Consider the following 19,126-nt stretch of genomic DNA (forward strand, 5'->3'; position numbering starts at 1 on the left):
GCTAATAATTATTTTGAGTAATTACCAATACTGTGTCCACTGCCTTTAATGGCTGATGGGTGCCAAGGTAAATAAGCAAGGCTAGCGTCAGACTGAAAGACATTTTTTTTTCAAGGATGGTAAAGGCCAATAGATTTGCATACACGCTCCCATTGGCTGCTCCGCACTTGACGCTGAATTATTCATCAGTGGGAATTCAGCTATTGCCTCAATTCACAACAACGAAGTGAGTGTGTACCATAGTATGTAAGCACATTGCTCTATGGTGGTACATACCACACGAACTATGGCTGCAATTCATACCTCTATGCTGCAATAACCAGCCTAAAAGTAAAACACACAATGTGTTGCCTACACTTCGTACGCGAACAAAAGCCACTTATGTCATAGCAATTCTCTGAACTTTGCAAAAAAACACTAGATTCGAATTTCAAACTAATAATTCAGGTGACTGTGATATCCTCAACAATCTCAGAGTGTCTTTTCTGTATTTTAAAGAATTCTGTGGAGATTGTCTAATTAACAAACAAACAAACAAAAACACCTTGCAGTTAGTATTAGTTGGTGACCTCGCAAAATACGGACCAGTGAAAAACACGGCGGACTGCTGCAGCTAACATGACTCGTCCCTGGTTTTTGTTTGTGCATTTTACCATTGTATTATTGGAGGCTAGCCACCCAACTACAAAAGACAATGAAGTATTGTACGATGTATAATAGGGACAAGTCCATGGTAGTACCCATTCAACAATTGACTGTACCACGCCACATTGCTCTGTTGAACCCTGGAGGTCTATTCCCACCTCCATGGTTAAACCGAAGCATTGAACATGCATTCAACACCTACGAAGTTTAATTCGTTTGAAATTTGTTTGTATTCACAAGATGAATCCAGATTTTGCTTATCGTGGTTTTATAGTTACATGGTTATTACTTACCGGTTCCGCACGAAAACGTCGCAGCAACTTCAGTACAGTTAACACAGCGCAAGGAAAAGGTCACAACAAGTTGTCTTTCCAACAGCTGATGTCACACTGCAAAGCGCATGAAGAACGTCAGATGCCATACTTTTTGAAGGGGCAATCCAATCCAAGGACACGCGAACCAGGATACGAGGTCACTGAAATATTATGGGGCGGGGCGTAGAAAAGCTTGGACATCTGACGTCACACTTCGAGGCTGATGATTAAAATATCATTATATGGATGTACATTTATCATAATGTAAGGTAATACATGTATGTATGTACTGTATACATGTATGTTGTATCCAATGACATTGCTGCTTCCGTAATCCTACCTCCATGGTAAAACCAATACATTACATGTTTTTTTAGAGGCTCTGACACGATACTTGTTTCGTTGGCGACGCTGTTTGTTTGTATTTTTCACCGGTAGATGGCGCACAACGACTGTTGAATGCATTAAAACGTGGAATAGCAAAACATTACCCTTAGTTTGAGTGGGAAAATGTGCAATGTTTGATATTAAAGGTAGTGGGCACTATTGGTAATTACTAAAAAATAATTATTAGCATAAAACCTTACTTGGTAACGACTATGGGGAGAGGTTGACAGTAAAAATAATTGTGAGAAATGGAAGTAATTTTCCACGAATTTGATTTCGAGACCTCAAATTTAGAATTTGAGGTCTTGAAATTCAAGCGTCTGGAAAGCACAAACTTTGTTTAAGGGTGTTTTTTTCTTTCTTCATTATTATCTCGCAACTTCGACGACTAGACCGTGGGATCATATGGTGGGATGATGCTCCAAATTCTGCTTTTCAGTGGTCTACCCTACACAACTACTTACATTTGGTCTCAAAATTTGAAGAAAATTCAACTTACCACCCAAAAAAGTCGTCAAGCACAAAACGTACGCAGTATGGATTTATTCGCGAAATGAAGCACAATAATACAGCGAGAATAAATGGCTGAACGTGTAAGAAAAAAATAGATGACTTTTAAGCTTGGCCAATCATAGCGCATATGACATGCATGTGGATGTGTGGACCAATGAAAGAGCTTGTTTCGAAGTCCTGTGGTTTTGTGGCCTTTTTCGAAACGACGGCGTCTGCGTTGGATTCAGCTTCAGGCTCCCTTATCTCGTCTGAAGCCCTGACTGAACGCGTACGCAAAGCAGGCACAATTGCCAAAACAAGCACGGGGCCAAGCTAGCATCCGGAGCCGAAACCGTGGTTTCGAAAAGGGTTTCAGAAAGATGTCGTGTACGCTTCTAAGGAAACTTCGTCCTGTGTGAAGGGAAGAAAGTTGCGAAGATCGGCTCGTTTTATGTTACATGAACACAACATAAATTAAATCCGAGCTAGTTAGGGAAAATAGTTATCGCTGGCAGGAGTTCGTTGGCCCAGCAGTGGTTAGGAAAAACTATCAGCATCGGTGATGTGCTGACCATACGGACACTGACGGACGACATGATCATCATGACATGTGAAATGTGTATCAATATCAATCATGCTTGGACGCCATGGATGATGACATCTACAAAAGACAAGACCTTCCGATCCAATTTCACCAGAAAGCACAGCGGCAGCTGCTGGTTGGAGTACCGTGGATGTACTAGTGGAAGTTGAAGGTATTTAGGCAACATTTCTTTCCAGAATAAGTTGTGCTTCAATTCGAAGCAAAGCAGTTGAGTTAAAGCCATTGGACCCTTTCGGTACAGAAAAAAAAAAAAAGTTCACAGATTTACAAATAATTTACAGGGTTTACAGAAGGTAATGGTGAAAGACTTCTCTTGAAATATTAGTCCATGAAATGCTTTACTTTTTGAGAAAACGGTAAAACAATATAAATTCTCGTTAACGAGAATTACGGATTTGTTATAAACACATGTCATGACACGGCGAAACACGCAAAAACAGGAGTGGGTTTTCCCGTTATTTTCTCCCGACTCGGATGTCCGATTGAGCCTAAATTTCCACAGGATTGTTATTTTATATATAAGTTGTGATACACGAAGTGTGGGACTTGGACAATACTGTTTACCGAAAGTGTATACCCTTACCGAAACTAAACAGGAAAAAAACATGTTTTTATCCTGCTCGAAACATGTTTTTTAAAAACCTGTTTGAAAGGATGCAATTTGGAACGACGAAAAACATAAAAACAGGTACAAAAACAGTATTAAAACAGAAAGTTATGAACTGTTTGGTAAAAACAGGTCTTTCTATTTTTTAAAAACAGGTTTCCTTATAAATTATAGTCTATGTTATTACACATGTATTGCTGTTTTTAAAAAAACAGGAATTACTGTTTTTAAAAAACAGGAATTACTGTTTTTTAAAAACACATATTGGTCTTTTGTAAAAACAGGCTTTAACTTGTCTTATTTATGCAGAATTGCAGTGTTTTTAATTGTTTTTTAAAAACAGTTCAATTTTGTTGTGGGCCCGCGGTCATTGACTTTGCTAATACCCCGTTCACACAGCCCTGCGACCTTACGAAGACCATGCCGATCACCCGATCTGAAAAAGTTATCAAATCGGGCACTATTATCGCCGTCAAACCCTTACAAAAAAGTTCTATAGAATTCTATAAAAAAAAATTATAGAATTTCTACAGGCAATTCTACATGTATAGAAATGCTTTATAGAAATTCTTTAGAAAAATGGGGCACTTTTCTATACGAATTCTATAGAAATATATAAAGGACTTCTATAGAATTTCTTTAAAACATTCTATACAATGGCCTATAGAAATTCTTTAGGATTTTGTTATTGAATTTTAATTCTATAGAAATTTTTTGAAAAGAATTCTACAGACCATTGTTTTAGAATTCTATAGGACTTTCTATAAACAATTTAATAGAATTCTATAGAAATGTAGTCTCTTTTCTATAACACCTGGAACCAGATTCTTTAGAAAATTTGATTTTTCTACAAATCATTTGATGGAATTCTATAGAAATGTTGTATCGGTTCTATAGAACCTGCAATAGAATTCTATAGAAATTGTGTTGCTTTTCTATACATCTGCAATAGAAATCTCTATAAACCATTTGATAGAATTCTATAGAAATTTTGCATCCTTTTTTTATATAAAAAATGCAATAACATTCTAGGAAATATTATTTCTATAAACCATTTTATAGAATTCTATAGAATTCCATTTGTGACCCCGACAGATTGGTTCTTTATCAAGACTGGAAACATCCCATTGTTCCAACAGTGGAAACTGGGCGTTGTACAAAACTATCTCTTTAAAAAACCACTCCTTACAGAATGTATAAACATGAAACCACAAAGGAGTATGCAAATGAGACTAGTGCTACTTGTGGCTCCAATAAACAACGACCATGGGGTGCAAAGATTAAGATTAAGATTGACTGAAGAAATGAAGAACATTCCCACAGATGCAATGTACATGAACTGTTAACTGAAATAAAATACATGCAGCACCTTTTGTTGCACTACCACAGGACAGGATTAATCTCTTTTTGGATTCTTTGGAATATTTATCTTGGGCAAGCAAGAGGTAGCCCAAACACAATGCTGGTCATGAATATGAAAAATGGCACCATGCTTCATTGCCAGCCTTCCGTTGAATGATAATGATGTTGATTTAGTTGTCTTTATCATCAGAGCAGCACAAAGATCTGAAAATAAAAAATATGTGTAAGAAATAATACTAAGTTTAATTAACGGGAAAGTCCACCCTTGTTTCCGCACGTTTCGCCGTGTCATGACATGTGTTTAAAATAAATCTGTTATTCTCGATATCGAGAATTGATCACGGAATCATTTCAAAGGAAGTATTTCACCATTACCTTCTGTAAACCCTCTAAGTTATTTGTAAAGCTGTGAACTTTCCTTTATTTGTTGTTCTGTTCATAAAGAAAGTGTCCAACACTCCAACCAATCAATAGCTATTTATTTACTTTTTTCTTGTTGATGGAAAATCCTGGGTTTTAATGTTAGAACTTGTACTTTGCCTACACAAGCAGCAAAGCATAAAAAGAGATACAATTGTGCATTGAACATTTCCCAGCTCTATAATAATAAAAAAAATAAAAAAAATTGTAAAGCCTACATCACGGTCACAAACTTAAGCTTAACCAAAACACTTATGACTTACCAAATAAAAATGATCACCGACCGACATCACGCACGGCGAACGTACCCGGCGGACGACTCTCTTGCTCTTAATTTTCACTGTAAAATTCACATCTAATCAGCTCCACACTGTCAGCCTTTAAAATTCACTGGAAATACCTCCAGAATGTAGAATTATACACAAAAACGTACATCATTACAGAAATTAAAATCCGTTGGCCTCCTCCTGTTCAAACGGTTTGAAACCGACTCTGACTGAGAGAATAGACGGGACTCTAACAATATAGCTGTTCAGTTTACATGCGCGAAGTCTAGGTGCCTGTCGAGTTAGACAACCAAAGATCCTAGTGCGCCCTCTATTGGCGTAAAATGACCAGTCATTATTTTTCAAAGCTAGACAATCTTGGGAAAAATCTTGCAGTGGGGAGGGGGGGGGAGGGGGCATGGGGGATGGGAATTATTAAACATGCGTCACAATAATTGTGTTTAAGCTTGCTTGCTGTGCTATGGAGCAGTTGGGATTCTACTTTTGAAAAGTTTTTTTTTTTAAGAAATGTTGATTATCATAATTTATAGAAACTATAAATTCTATGAATTCTTTATAGACTAAGAAACCGATTTCTATATAGACATTTTGAAAATAAATGCAATTATAGAAGTTTAGTTCAATAGAAAACATATTCTATAGATATATATAGAGGAAACTAAATTCTATAGACATCCGTAAAATTTCTGTAGAGAATTAGCAGGGACGCCTTTTTTTTAAATCAAAATTTCTATAAAAATTTAGATCTATAGAAAACTTATTCTATAGAATTCTATAGAGTAAACCGATTTCTATAGAAGACCATAAAAATTCTTAGAGAAGCAGGGACGCCATTTTTTAAATCAAATTTTCTATAGAAATTTAGATCTATAGAAAACTTATTCTATAGAACTCTATAGAGGAAACCGATTTCTATAGAGAATCCTTAAAAGTTCTATAGAGAATCTGGAATGCTATAGAGTTTTATAGAACTCTATAAAGCGTTCTATAGAATTCTATAAAACTTGTTTGTAAGGGAAATCCAGCAATTTTGCAAATTAAAGACCACATCACGACTGTACTGCGAATGTAGTTGGCCACGACCCCACTACGCTTATTTTCAGCATGTTCAAAATAAATTCTAAGTCCCAAAAAACAGAAAAGAAACAGACTAACTCCTTTCGAAAAATTCTAAGTCCCAAAAAACAGTAAAGAAACAGTCCACCACTCTTCAACAAATATTCTAAGTCCCCTAAAACAGTAAAAAAACAGACTACCACCTTTCAAAAAAATTCTAAGTCCCAAAAAACAGTAAAGAAACAGTCCACCACTCTTCAACAAATATTCTAAGCCCCCAAAAACAGTAAAAAAACAGACTACCACCTTTCGAAAAAATTCTAAGTCCCAAAAAACAGTAAAGAAACAGTCACAAAATATTCTAAGTCCCCCAAAACAGTATAGAAACAGTCAACCACCCTCCCCAAAAATTCAGAGTCCATAAAAACAGTGAAAAAACAGGTTTTGATGTTGCAAATTGGTAAAAAACAGTCTCTAACTTTGGCATATTTTCATTGAAACAGGAAAAAAACATATTTTTTTCCTAGTTTTTGGTGGGAAAACAGGAAAAAAACATGTTTCCAGCAGGATTAAAATAGGTTTTTCTATTAGAATTTCGGCAAGGGTAATGGCTTTAATCATTATTTTATTTTTATTTTGTCAAGTTAAACAAAATGAAATGCTCCGATCTCTCAATTAAATGAAACGAAATCAGAGTCACGATCACATGATGAGGATACATATTTTGTTGATGAATCATGATGATGACACACATCGGTTTTAGTTATTTACTTAATACTTAAATTAAAAATAAAAAACATACATCATACATGCACTGTTACAATTAGTAATTACAATTACATGTACAGACTACAGTATGAAAAATCAAAAAGCATTAAATATTTAATGCACTAGGCCGATTAAAAATTTACACGATTCAGGAAAAATTAAATTGGCCCTTACTTACTAAACTAAAACACTGAAGTGGAGGAAGGGCAAGGGTACATACACGTACCCAAAGACCCCCATACTAATCTTGTGATGAAGTACATGTATGCTTGAATAATAATAACATCCCCATCTTTATTCTTAAAATTCTAGAGGCAAACAACCAGATTTATTTGAGATGTGGTATTAAAATTAAAATTTTGTATTTAAACTAAGGGGAACAAGCCTAATTTTGTTTTCAAATAAGATGAGTAAACTAGGGCCTCATTTATTTGTATTTCTTTTCTTTTCAGTATGACATGTCCGCTCTGGGTTAGTGCTATCAACACTTTTCGCTGACAATGAAGCGTGCTGGTAGTAGGAGAAACAAAGAAAGGCAGAAACTAATCTGAGAAAGCTAGAGAAGAACAAAAATTGAAGGTAAAAACAAAATAACTTGTTCATTACTCTCGTCCACCAGAAGAAATACTGTGCGTAACCTTCTAACCTTCTTTTCTTTTGTTTTAAGGAAAACGAGAGAAAAAAAATCAAATGAATATATGGTAAACTGTTGGTATTTGTGAACAGGACCAGTATCCCCATTAAATAAAAAATTTGTGTAAATTTTGGCAAGAATTTGCTACAAGATAATGAAAAGTTCAAAGTATTGGGTAAAAATGTCCTCTTTATATCAAAAGCTTTCCAGTGCTCTTTATCATACGTTTTGTATGGATTGACCTTTAATAATTTGGCACAAGTTGACTAGGGTATGAGGTCATGCCTAAATAAACTTTGGATTGGATGTGTACTGCAATTAAGGAACAATGAGTTGATCTGATTGCTTTTCTATGTTGTTATTGTAATATTGTACCTTCACCAAAACTGTACATGTTTGCTTAGCCTTGCTCAAGGCAGTCGAATTATTCACTCCGAAAAAAGACCGTCGCTGTATAAAAACCCACCCGTATTCACTGTGTGTAAAACCCACCCGTATTCACTGTGCGTAACATCGCACGACACGATGCCCCCGTACACTATCCGCATGCGGAGGCCGTCAGGCCGACAGCCTTGTAGGATCTGTATTGAAGCCACTGACCTCATTACTATAATAAGCGAAGAGTTCCCACGGTCAGCTCATTACCATAATGCCCGCGAAAGACGAGACATGTTTACCTCACACACCACCACCACGGACGCATGATAGGGTCCAAAGATCGTGATAAGGGAAGTGCGTGATTGGACGTCAAAATGAATAATTCATTTGCCTCACATCCTGTGTTGTCTGATAGGTCTGACGAACGATAAACATATTCATGAGCTGCATACTAGCATATCCTAGAGCCCCCCCAATTTCGTCCACTATTGGAATTTTTTCAATACAACACATTAAAACGGGAAGATACAGACCCGACAAGGCTGTCGGCCTGACAGCCTCCGCATGCGGTTGTGTACGAGTGCGATGACTTGTGTGAACAGTATTCGTGCGATGTGACAGTGCGTATACGGGTGGGTCATTCGGTGTGATCGCACACACCATGCACAGGGTATACGGCGGGTGGGTTTACAGCTGCGTCTTTTCGGAGCGAATAATGCGACTGCCTTGAGCAAGGCTAATGTTTGCTTTTCCTACAAATTGTTTTTATTTTGTGTACTGTCTGTTCAGTCATCGAGTATGCTTTTCTAATTCGCTTGCAGAACGCGAGAATAGTGATGCCATTAGCAACGAGACAACTGAAGGTGAACCACGATCAAAAGGTTGCTACGCTCTGACACTGGTGATTCTGAAACGCCTCAGTTGAACCTGCTCCCCGTACAGTGTATCATGCAGATTGAAGAAGAAAGTATGTAAAGGAAAATATCACACAGAAGATGTTCCTGTCAACTTATGCTTTTGTGCCAGTTGTGGAGTGGCTTCTTTGATGTTTATTCTGATGATAACTAATTTTATCAAAATGTTGTCTGAATCATCATTTTCAATAGAAAGGTAGAAAAACAAGAAGAGAATTCTGCACAAGTACAATGTGTAAAAAGCAAGCTTTTGGCTTACCAAAACATAAACCTTAAAATAAATGTGCAACAATTTATTTGAGAATTGAATTAACCCATCAGTTACTGTGGTACCAGAAAGACAGTTTGGGAACTAGATTTATATTATTTTCATTCAATTTTGTTAAAACTTTATATCTTTGAAATTGTTAAAGGCCCTGTCACACCATGGCGTATCGCCTTAACGTGTGCCGGCGTATAGGCCTACAGAAACTAGTTCGAGCATTTTAAAAGTCCAAGAGTGCCCAACTTCCCAGAATCGCATCCATAGCGTACTGAACGTATACAAAGCATATGACTAATGAATTGATAGCGTATCACTAACTTAAAATGAAGTTATGTATGTTACAGGTGGATACGTCAGAATACGTCAAGACTTTTTGGGGATACGCCAGGCATAGGTTATACGGCACATAAACGTATTTATTTCGTCAGCCAAAGTACATCACAGAGCCCTATACCAGTAACGTCCCGCTGACAAATGTCTAACGTACAACGGGCAACGAGAAATTTTGACCATGCTCAATATTTTGTTGCGGGCTCTACATGCTCCAAATTTTAATAGCGTATCACAGCGTGCTCTAATAACATTAGCGACATATTACCCCTAACCTATATCAGCGTACACCAAACGTTAACATACAAGCAGGTGATACGCCATGGTGTGGCAAGCCCTTAAATAAAAAAAATCTGTGTTTTGAGAGACTAAATACATGATCATCAATTTGTAAATTGCAAAGAAGATCCAATGGGCATAATTTCTTGGTTAGCTTTTTGTGTTCCAAACCAATGATGACTAGTGGACACAATTGGGAGAACAAACGATGAGTGTTCAGCTGTTAAATTTGAATTTGAATTGTTTTAAATTGAATTGTTTGGGGGAATTTAAAAAGGACCGTTTCAAGAAAGTAACATAATTCATCATGAGGGTAATATTAACTTTCAATGTTTATAATAACAATGAGTATTGTACCAGAAATGTGTCATGATATGAAGAGAAGAAATAAAAAAAAATCTAAATGTGTGTCTCTTGTCAACAATATCCTTTTTTTGTCAAGTTCATTCATTCATTCGATTAAAATTTAATTAAGGCCTGTCTAAGCTCTGAAGACTTAGTAAATGACCAAAATGAGGCCCAGAAAGTTTGTTAGTGACATTAATTTGAAACAATTGAAATAACTCAATTGGGGAAATGATTGATGTGCAGGGATGTTAAATAATTAATTAATTGAGATCTGGGAGAAAAGAGCTGAAAACCTGTAAATGAAAGCAAAATAAATAAGCCAGTATATTTTCCCCATTCGTTTGTGCACTTGGTGATTTGCCCATAGAGTTTGTGCATAGTTCTCCAGTTTTGACCAATAGAGGGCGCTATTTTCCTATAATTATTTTCTAATTAAAATAACTCATTACTGTGCAAGTTTTGCCCTTGACGACTTTCACATGTTATTCAGGACTACCATAAGAACATCTGGGGGAAAGTTCAGGTAGTTGCAGAGGGTGGACCACAAAACTCGAAAACTAGAGCCCTTTTTGATGATCATCCCACAGTCTATTTACAGGTTTGAAATGTTATGTATATGTTGAGATACACCAACTATGAAGGCTAGTCTTTGACAATTACCAGTGTCCAGTGTCTTTAATAGCGTCGTGATGAAATCAAATAAATTTGGCTAACATTGGCAAGGGGAACCTTTACTACTAAATGTTATCTAAAAAAACATACTTTAAAGTGTGTCATTTAAAAACTCGAACAGAGGTTGACAAAATAGTGTGCATACAACAATAAGTCTACATTAACCAGAAGCATTCTGAAATGTGTATACATGTGAAGAACATAATTACATTTATTCAAAGAATTACAGGTTGTTGTGCACACAGTATATGATTTTGTTGTGACACTAGGATCCGGGAAACAAAGTCATCTTTTTGGACAGTTGGAACAATAATTGTACCCCAATGGTCCTAGCTCTATGCCCAAACAAAGTCAATTACAATCTGCCTTCCGATAGCGCAAAGGTTGGTCCAAAAAATTGTTTTGAGATGGACTCTCCAGCATGTACATTTTTTCCTTGGAGGCTCGGAGGGTTAAATTAACAAATATAGCCAACCAATGTGTAAAGAATCCTCATTGAAGTCGGAGTTTAAATTTTGAAGGATTAACAGCTACAAACAAACAAACAATCTTTGTATGCAGTTGAAGGACATTGTGATCGGGGTTAATGGTCTATAAGACCTTTCTCGGACAGGCAAAATTTTCGTTTTTGCTTTCGTTGTTTTCCTGCAACGTGAGCAACTGAGCCAAAAGTTTCACAGATTTGTTGTTTTAAGCATAATGATGGAATACACCAAAGTGTTTGACAATTATCAGTTCATACACAAATAGTTAGGTTTGTTTGAGAATTGTATGTTCTTCAAAACAACGAAAGCAAAACCGACAATTTTACCTGTCCGAGAAAGGTCTTATTCCCTGGGTCGACCCCGGTCTGCCCCGGTACGTTCGAATAGCTTTGATGGGGCTCACCCGGGTCAGCCCCCAGTGCCCTGCTTGTGGAGTAGGTCGCTTGTGGAGTAGGTCACTTGGGGTGACCTGAGGTGCATGCCGTCACAACGAGAGGGCGAGCGTGGTCGTTCGATTAGCTTTTGTCAGGGGCTCACCCGAGTGAGGTCGACCCAGGGAAGCTTATTATCGAACTCACCCTATATATTGGGTGCGTTCGTTTAGCTTCCCTGGGTCGACCCCGGTGTGTGAATGGGGTTTTTTTCCAGGACGAACGTGTGCAGATAATTACCCACGTTCGTCCTGGAAAAAAAAACGCCACACACCGGGGTCGACTCAGGGAAGCTATACAAACGCACCCATATTGGGTGCGTTCGTTTAGCTTCCCTGGGTCGACCCCGATGTTGCGTATTATATTTTTTTCCAGGACGAACGTGGGCACACAATTACCCCACGTTCGTCCTCGAACCAGGAAAACCCCCCAGACACGTCACCACTTGTGGATTGGGTCACTTGGGGCTGGCCCGAGGTGCACTGACGTCACCACGGGAAGGCTCACGTGGTGACGTGTCTGGGGTTTTTCTCTGGTTCGAGGACGAACGTGGGGTAATTGTGTGCCCACGTTCAACCTAGAAAAAAATAAAATACGCAACATCGGGGTCGACCCAGGGAAGCTAAAGGAACGTACCCATAATGACCTAGGTGAGCCCCTGGAGTGACGTCAAAAGCTATTCGAACGCACTGGGGCAGACCGGGAATGACCCAGGGAAGCTAAACGAACGCACACTGTAAAGGTAATTTATTCAATTGATCTCAGCTGGACCATGATGGCGCCCTTCTGACAGTATGGCCACTCGAAGAGAATACCTTTCCCAAACCTAGTCTTGGGCGCCGGATTTGGCTTTAGTATACGTTTAATGTTCGAAACAACTTTAGACAGAGCCGACAGACTGCATATTATTTAATACAGTTATTCTTTAATATAATCCTCAGCACAGGCACTTCACTTAAATGTTAAAACTAATCCTAATCCCACTAACTTTACTCTAAATGTTTATACTGTCCTTATGCATTGACTTCATCCATAAAGAGTTAAACATTGTGATGAGTTTATGGATGTGCTGTCACATTTTAGCCGAGGGCACTTTACTGACAAGATGTCGTATGAAGTTCTGTTAATGACTTTATACATTGGAAAATCCAACTTGCAGCCAATGCAGTTTTCAAGAAAATCAATTACTTTCTAAAATTATAAAATCAGCTTGTTATACAAAAAGCGTTTCTTGACTTATTACCACGTGACAAAAATCTAAGTTCACATTGCGCAGAAGTATGTGTTCACACCACAAATTGGCAATGAATTGGTTTGCGATTATTTAATTTAAGTTACATGTAAAGATTGGTGAGCGGCGGTATATTCTCATGAATAAGACTTGACATCGTCTATGTTGCCTTCATATTATTGTTGTTTAGCTATTTTGCCTTAAAGTCACCTGGAATGTCAAAATAAAGCCTGCCGTCGATTTCACAAAGATTTAGGACTCGTCTTATCTCGAGTTAGGACGATTAACTCGTCCTAACTTAGGATTAATTTTAAGGTCTGGGTGCTACAGTGCAGGGTTGGGACTCGTCCTAAGTCCTAAGATGTGTCTCTAATAATGTGTTTTGATGAGCGGAATGTGAATAAACAGTTAACTAAGGTTCTAAAAAATTAGTTCTTATCTTATTTACAAATTTAAAAGCAGGCCCCCGACCCGAGAAGAAATGGTTTCATTGTTACTGAGCATATACTGTTATAATTGAAAAAAAATAAAATAATAATTTCCAGGTGACTTTAAAAGTAATCTTCACTGTTAATTTTAAAGACGGTATGACGTCCAAAAGTGGCATAACATTGGTTGCTACTGCTGTAGTAAAGGAGGGAAATTATTTTGGGGATTGTGGAGGGCAGTAAATTTAAAATTATACATCACCACAACTTATTCTGCTTCACTGATAATCACTAATCATATCTGTGGAGTTATTAATTAATCTAGCAATCCATTCTCAATTCATTATGTTGTCAATCCGGCCCTTTCTCCAGCGGTCTGTTCTTTTGTATGTTGTCAGTTGTTGAAATAATAACAAGAACTATCCATCTAGATATCCTCTTTATCAGCTTCCTCACAAGTGACGTCATTGATTTGGCAGAGCTGCTCTTTGCTGCTGCGTCCAAGTCGTACATTGGAGGAGCGGCATCTAGGCTCATCCCGGCACGCTGAGCCACACGCAACCAGGCCCTTGATCGGTACCTACTCGATGACATGACCGGTCAGGCAGTGGGATGCGAAGTGGCCGTTGGTGTCTGCTTGGAGGCAGTGCAGACGGATTTGCGGGTCGGTTGGTGCGACGGCAGGTCGCTGACAGACCACGTATTTTGGCCAGATACACGTATTATCACTCCAGCGACCATTGAAATCAGGATTCATGAACGCGCAATCTTCACCCCCTGCATTGTTGGGTTCTCCTGGATACCAGTTGAAGAAACTACATTCCTCACCCCCGTCACCAGGCTGCAACCACTTGCCTTCTTCCTCCTTGTCAGTACAGCCGATATAAACTGCTTCTGAATCAACTGCATTGACCAACTCCCAGATAAATATTTGCTCTTGGAGTGACGTAGGGACTGCCACACGGCTTCTCATGTCGGTACATGTGATGACTGCGTCATCAAAAGTCATTCTCTCCATCACTGACTTGTAGCATGACTCGCCAAATATAACCCACTCGGAGGGGCAGATCAAATCTTCATTGCAGCTCGATACCGCGAAATAAAAGGCAAATGCGAAAAGTAAAACTAAAGTTTTCATGATTGACAATAAAGGAGAATGCAAGAAAGATGTTTAAGACTCACTCGCCGAGTTAAATTTACAGCTTTGCAGGCAACGCTAGAAAACTCCAACTTGCATGAACAACGCTTTGCCTACTCTGGTATCAACAGGTAAACAGTTAACGCTTTGCCTTCTCTGGTATCAACAGGTAAACAGTTGACGCTTTGCCTACTCTGGTATCAACAGGTAAACAGTTAACGCTTTGCCTACTCTGGTATCAACAGGTAAACAGTTGACGCTTTGCCTACTCTGGTATCAACAGGTAAACAGTTAACGCTTTGCCTACTCTGGTATCAACAGGTTAACAGTTGACGCTTTGCCTACTCTGGTATCAACAGGTAAACAGTTGACGCTTTGCCTACTCTGGTATCAACAGGTAAACAGTTGACGCTTTGCCTACTCTGGTATCAACAGGTAAACAGTTAACGCTTTGCCTACTCTGGTATCAACAGGTAAACAGTTAACGCTTTGCCTACTCTGGTATCAACAGGTAAACAGTTGACGCTTTGCCTACTCTGGTATCAACAGGTAAACAGTTAACGCTTTGCCTACTCTGGTATCAACAGGTAAACAGTTGACGCTTTGCCTACTCTGGTATCAACAGGTAAACAGTTGACGCTTTGCCTACTCTGGTATCAACAGGTAAACAGTTGACGCTTTGCCTACTCTGGTATCAACAGGTAAACAGTTGACGCTTTGCCTACTCTGGTATCAACAGGTAAACAGTTAACGCTTTGCCTACTCTGGTATCAACAGGTAAACAGTTGACTTAAATAAAACAATTAAGCTTCTGAGGTTTTCAAATCTCAGCTTCACGTTGCTATGGTGATCCAATTGTATTTTTTCCAGCAGTTCTGATCCTAATCTGTCGTTTCAAAGGTAGGATACTCAAAAAAGGTTACTCAAAAAGAAATTACGTAAATATGTTATCGTAAATCGTAATCATCATTGTGTATCGCATCGCAGAGACGTGTGGACGCATTGATAGAAGAGATCGATACAACCAAACCCAAGACCAAGTGCTCGATCGTATTAAAAATTAAAAATTAAAAATTAAAAATACGTCTCCGAGGTAAACGAATACGTTCCTTAAAGGAACACGTTGCCTTGGATCGGACGAGTTGGTCTTTGAAAAGCGTTTGTAACTGTTTTTTATAAAATGCATATGGGGTAGAAAGATGTTGTAAAAGTAGAATACAATGATCCACACAAACATGCCTCGAAATTGCACGGTTTTCTTTTTACCTCGTCGACTAACTCGGTCGGCCATTTATGGGAGTCACATTTTTGACTCCCATAAATGGCCGACCGTGTAAGTTCGTACAGTAAAAGGAAAACCACGCAATTTCGAGGCAAACTTGTGTGGATAATTGTATTCTACTTTTAAAACATCTTTCCAACCATATGCATTTTATAAAAAAAACGGTTACAAACGCTCAGTTATAGACCAACTCGTCCGATCCAAGGCAACGTGTTCCTTTAAGTCATTGGTTCTCAATACATGCCACTTCATCCTCTGGGTTTAATAAACACTCCATCCAACCAACCTGTACAGTGTCATAACTCGACATTTCCATTGGGATTGGGACTGGGTCTGGGGAACGGGGTAGTGGAACCCGCAGTGTTCCCCACTGGCTAAGCATTTGCATGTTTGGAGGTATAAATCAGGCGGTACAACAGGCAGTGGTGCCAACGGCAAGCTCATCCTCTTTGCAGCACCATTACCAGTGTGGAAGCTACAACTGGTATTTTTTAAAGGCCAAGCAAGTTATAAGGAACGACTTAAGTGGGCCAGCATTCCCATTCAATCCTCAGCCTTTGCCAAATTTCAATGGTCTCACATTGTTGTTGTCTTCCCCTTAATAACAAAATAATTTAGGTCCCTTTTCCGGCCATGTGTCCATCTCCAATGTTTTACCTTTTGGCCTGGTGCCGTAACGTTTTTCCTATATTCATATCAGTTGATTCACCACATTTGTTCTCTGTTGTGCACTCAATAAATGATTTCCTAAAATGGCTACAATTAGCAGACATTTATTATTTACGACAATTGCTGATACAAGTTCAAATTCAAGATTGCTATAAGTTACAGAAAGTTAAACTGAACATAGTAGGCCTATATCTAAAACAAAATCATTACAAACGGTTCTGAATTTAAATTTAGCCTAATTGTCAATGTAGAGGGAGGGAATAAAGTGGTGACGTTAACGTTCTTTTGGTTAGTGGACATCACCTGGTAACCACTGTAAAGTGAAGTGAGTGCTTGTTAAAATTGTCACTTCCATACAAATGATGTGTGTGAAATAGCAGCTTATTATTATTCAATAAAATTTACATTCTTGCAACTGGTTCCCATTCCAATATTTCGCTTAATTATTTTCTAAACACTACCGACAAACGGCTTTATAAAACTGGGGCGTAGGCTTAAACCCTTTGAAAATGCGTTGAAATTGTGTATACAGCATGCCTAAAAAATAATGCAATAAAATGTGTTTTCTGAGTATTTTAATATTATAACCAACACTTTCATCGGTAATTCAGATTCGTTTTCAGTACAACAATTTTCTTTCAAGTACTCCTGTGTTTCATTTGAATTAATACATTATTTTTGAAGGCATATAAAATAAATGCATAAGCTTATTTTTTTTTGCATAATAATATACATACAATTAAAGAAAACGTTCTGCACAGTGATCGAAATACTCACATGATAACTTTCAGTCAAATCAAGGATAAAACTATGAAAACAGACAGTATGATATGTTTCATAATAATAAACTAAAAACATGTATATTATTTAAATGTTATTCATTCTTTAAAAATGCTAAGTTCGGATGTTTAGCCCCTTAAATTAGTCTTTTAATTTACTTCCAACAATTAAATCCACACAAAATGTAATGCATGAGAATTGCAAGACACAGCTATTTACAAATTAATTTGTTTGATTAAATAGTAGGCCTAAAGTCTATGTGTCCTACTTTCTAAAAGCAAAAATTAATCAACGCAAATACAGTTAGATTCTGATAGAATGATTGTACATTCAGTTGCGTTATTCTGCTCACGCTAAGAGTTCCTGAGTTTGACCTCATTGGTTCAGGTCAGATACAGAACATATCTCAAGAAAGGTGTGCCAAAGGAGCAAATTATTACGCAGCTCGGATCTTAAAATATAAATCTTTGAATTGTTCATCCGAGTAAGAGTAGGCCCCACTACAAAGAAAAATGTGGATATTTATTTCAGATATTTGCAAAAATATTTTTTTTTTCTTTTTCAAATGTACACAAAATAAATGTTCTAATTTAATCAGACCCTGTAGTGAGTTAAAAACAAACTGAAAGATTAATTTTATTCTCAAAATTGTCAAGAATTGTTTTGTCTAACCATTTTGGCAATTGACAAGTGACAGAGTGCACCGTTTCTGTCAGACGACGTTCCCCGATAGCATATATATATACATATCCAGTTATTAAATGAAACCAGTCGAAACAATATCATCTTCCCAAAAACTCAAATACTTTTCGGATAAATAAGACACTTTTTATTAACCACAACAAAAGTATGATCGTCTTACAAAGTAGACCACTTTCTATCATTCCTTGATCGATCGTTACGGTACCAGCTTCCACAAGGAACCAGTTGATGGGGGTGGGGGGTCTAAAGGTTTGCGTACAAAGCGTTAACGCCCAAATACATCTGTAAGGCCTCGTATATAAACTCGTACTGCTCCTGAACGAAACGAAAACGAGAGAAAAGAAAAAATAATACTCTGAATAAAGAATAATAATTGATAATGAGTTTGCATGCATTGACCGTATCTAGAAAATATGGGTAATGTTGTCTTAGAGATCATAGCCTGCTCTGATCAGTTGACACACCCCCTTTAAGAACAATCTTAGCTCAGTGTATAATTTGTGTTTTGCTGTTTAGCAGAAAATGTTGCTTAAATACTTACTGCTAAGCCACAAATACAGGGATACCAGTTAAGAGGGTACATATGCAAAAACTGAACTTTGGGAGGTAACCATTTTCCGATAAGCAAAATTGGCCAATGGTGTCCGTAGGCTGCCAGATGCGTTTGAGGAACAGAGACTGGCCGCATATGGAAAACTCGGCTGCCAAAATATACCAAAGTAAACTCGCCATAACGGTGAAGTCAGCTTATCTATAAGTACACTCAAAGCACACTCTGCTCCCCTAAGATGCAATGCCCTAATGGTAAAGTCACCTTACCTGTGACTACACCAATCCATGAAGTACACTTTGCTCGTCATGATGCAATGTTCGAATGGTAAAGTCACCTTACCTGTGACTACACCAATCCATGACCTGTGACTGCACCAATCCATGAAGTATTACTCTGCTCCCCATGATGCAATGTCCTAATGGTAAACTCAGCTTACCTGTGACTGCACCAATCGATGAAGTATATTTTGCAATAATGAGACGATGCCCCAATGGTAAACTCAGCTTACCTAAGACTGCACCAATCCATGAAGTACACTTTGCCATATGAGACGATGCCCAATGGTAAACTCAGCTTACCTGTGACTGCACCAATCCATGAAGTACACTTTGCAATAATGAGACGATGCCCCAATGGTAAAGTCAATTTACCTGTGACTGCACCAA

General features: G+C 38.0%; 3 protein-coding genes and 1 long non-coding RNA gene across 7 annotated transcripts in view; 1 reads left to right on the forward strand and 3 right to left on the reverse strand.

Moving 5' to 3' along the window:
• Positions 1-1,232, reverse strand: part of LOC139952287 (sodium-coupled monocarboxylate transporter 1-like) — a 51,555-nt gene extending 50,323 nt beyond the window's left edge. The window contains exon 1 of the mRNA XM_071951369.1: positions 939-1,232. The gene's annotated coding sequence lies outside the window, so the exon portion shown is untranslated. The remainder of the gene's footprint in view (positions 1-938) is intronic.
• A 958-nt stretch (positions 1,233-2,190) lies between these two features.
• Positions 2,191-10,114, forward strand: LOC139952346 (uncharacterized). Its single transcript, XR_011787882.1, has 3 exons — positions 2,191-2,593; positions 7,395-7,521; positions 8,776-10,114. It is a non-coding gene; the product is annotated as an uncharacterized lncRNA (long non-coding RNA).
• A 3,803-nt stretch (positions 10,115-13,917) lies between these two features.
• On the reverse strand, positions 13,918-14,355 carry LOC139952693 (pulmonary surfactant-associated protein D-like). Its single transcript, XM_071951895.1, has one exon. The coding sequence runs from the start codon at positions 14,353-14,355 to the stop codon at positions 13,918-13,920; it is 438 nt and encodes a 145-aa protein (XP_071807996.1).
• A 2,198-nt stretch (positions 14,356-16,553) lies between these two features.
• Positions 16,554-19,126, reverse strand: part of LOC139952521 (receptor-type tyrosine-protein phosphatase F-like) — a 58,660-nt gene continuing 56,087 nt past the window's right edge. For all 4 annotated transcript variants that reach the window (XM_071951674.1, XM_071951676.1, XM_071951675.1 and 1 more), the window contains exon 25: positions 16,554-18,223. In XM_071951674.1, coding sequence (XP_071807775.1) covers positions 18,152-18,223 — 72 coding nt within the window. In that variant the 3' untranslated portion in view covers positions 16,554-18,151. The remainder of the gene's footprint in view (positions 18,224-19,126) is intronic.

Source organism: Asterias amurensis, chromosome 20, assembly GCF_032118995.1.
Source record: "Asterias amurensis chromosome 20, ASM3211899v1".
In the NCBI taxonomy this organism is placed as follows: domain Eukaryota; kingdom Metazoa; phylum Echinodermata; class Asteroidea; order Forcipulatida; family Asteriidae; genus Asterias; species Asterias amurensis.

Excerpts from the sequence above, each read along its gene's own strand:
- LOC139952693 (XM_071951895.1), bottom strand. The coding sequence starts at position 14,355 with ATGGAGAGAATGACTTTTGATGACGCAGTCATCACATGTACCGACATG.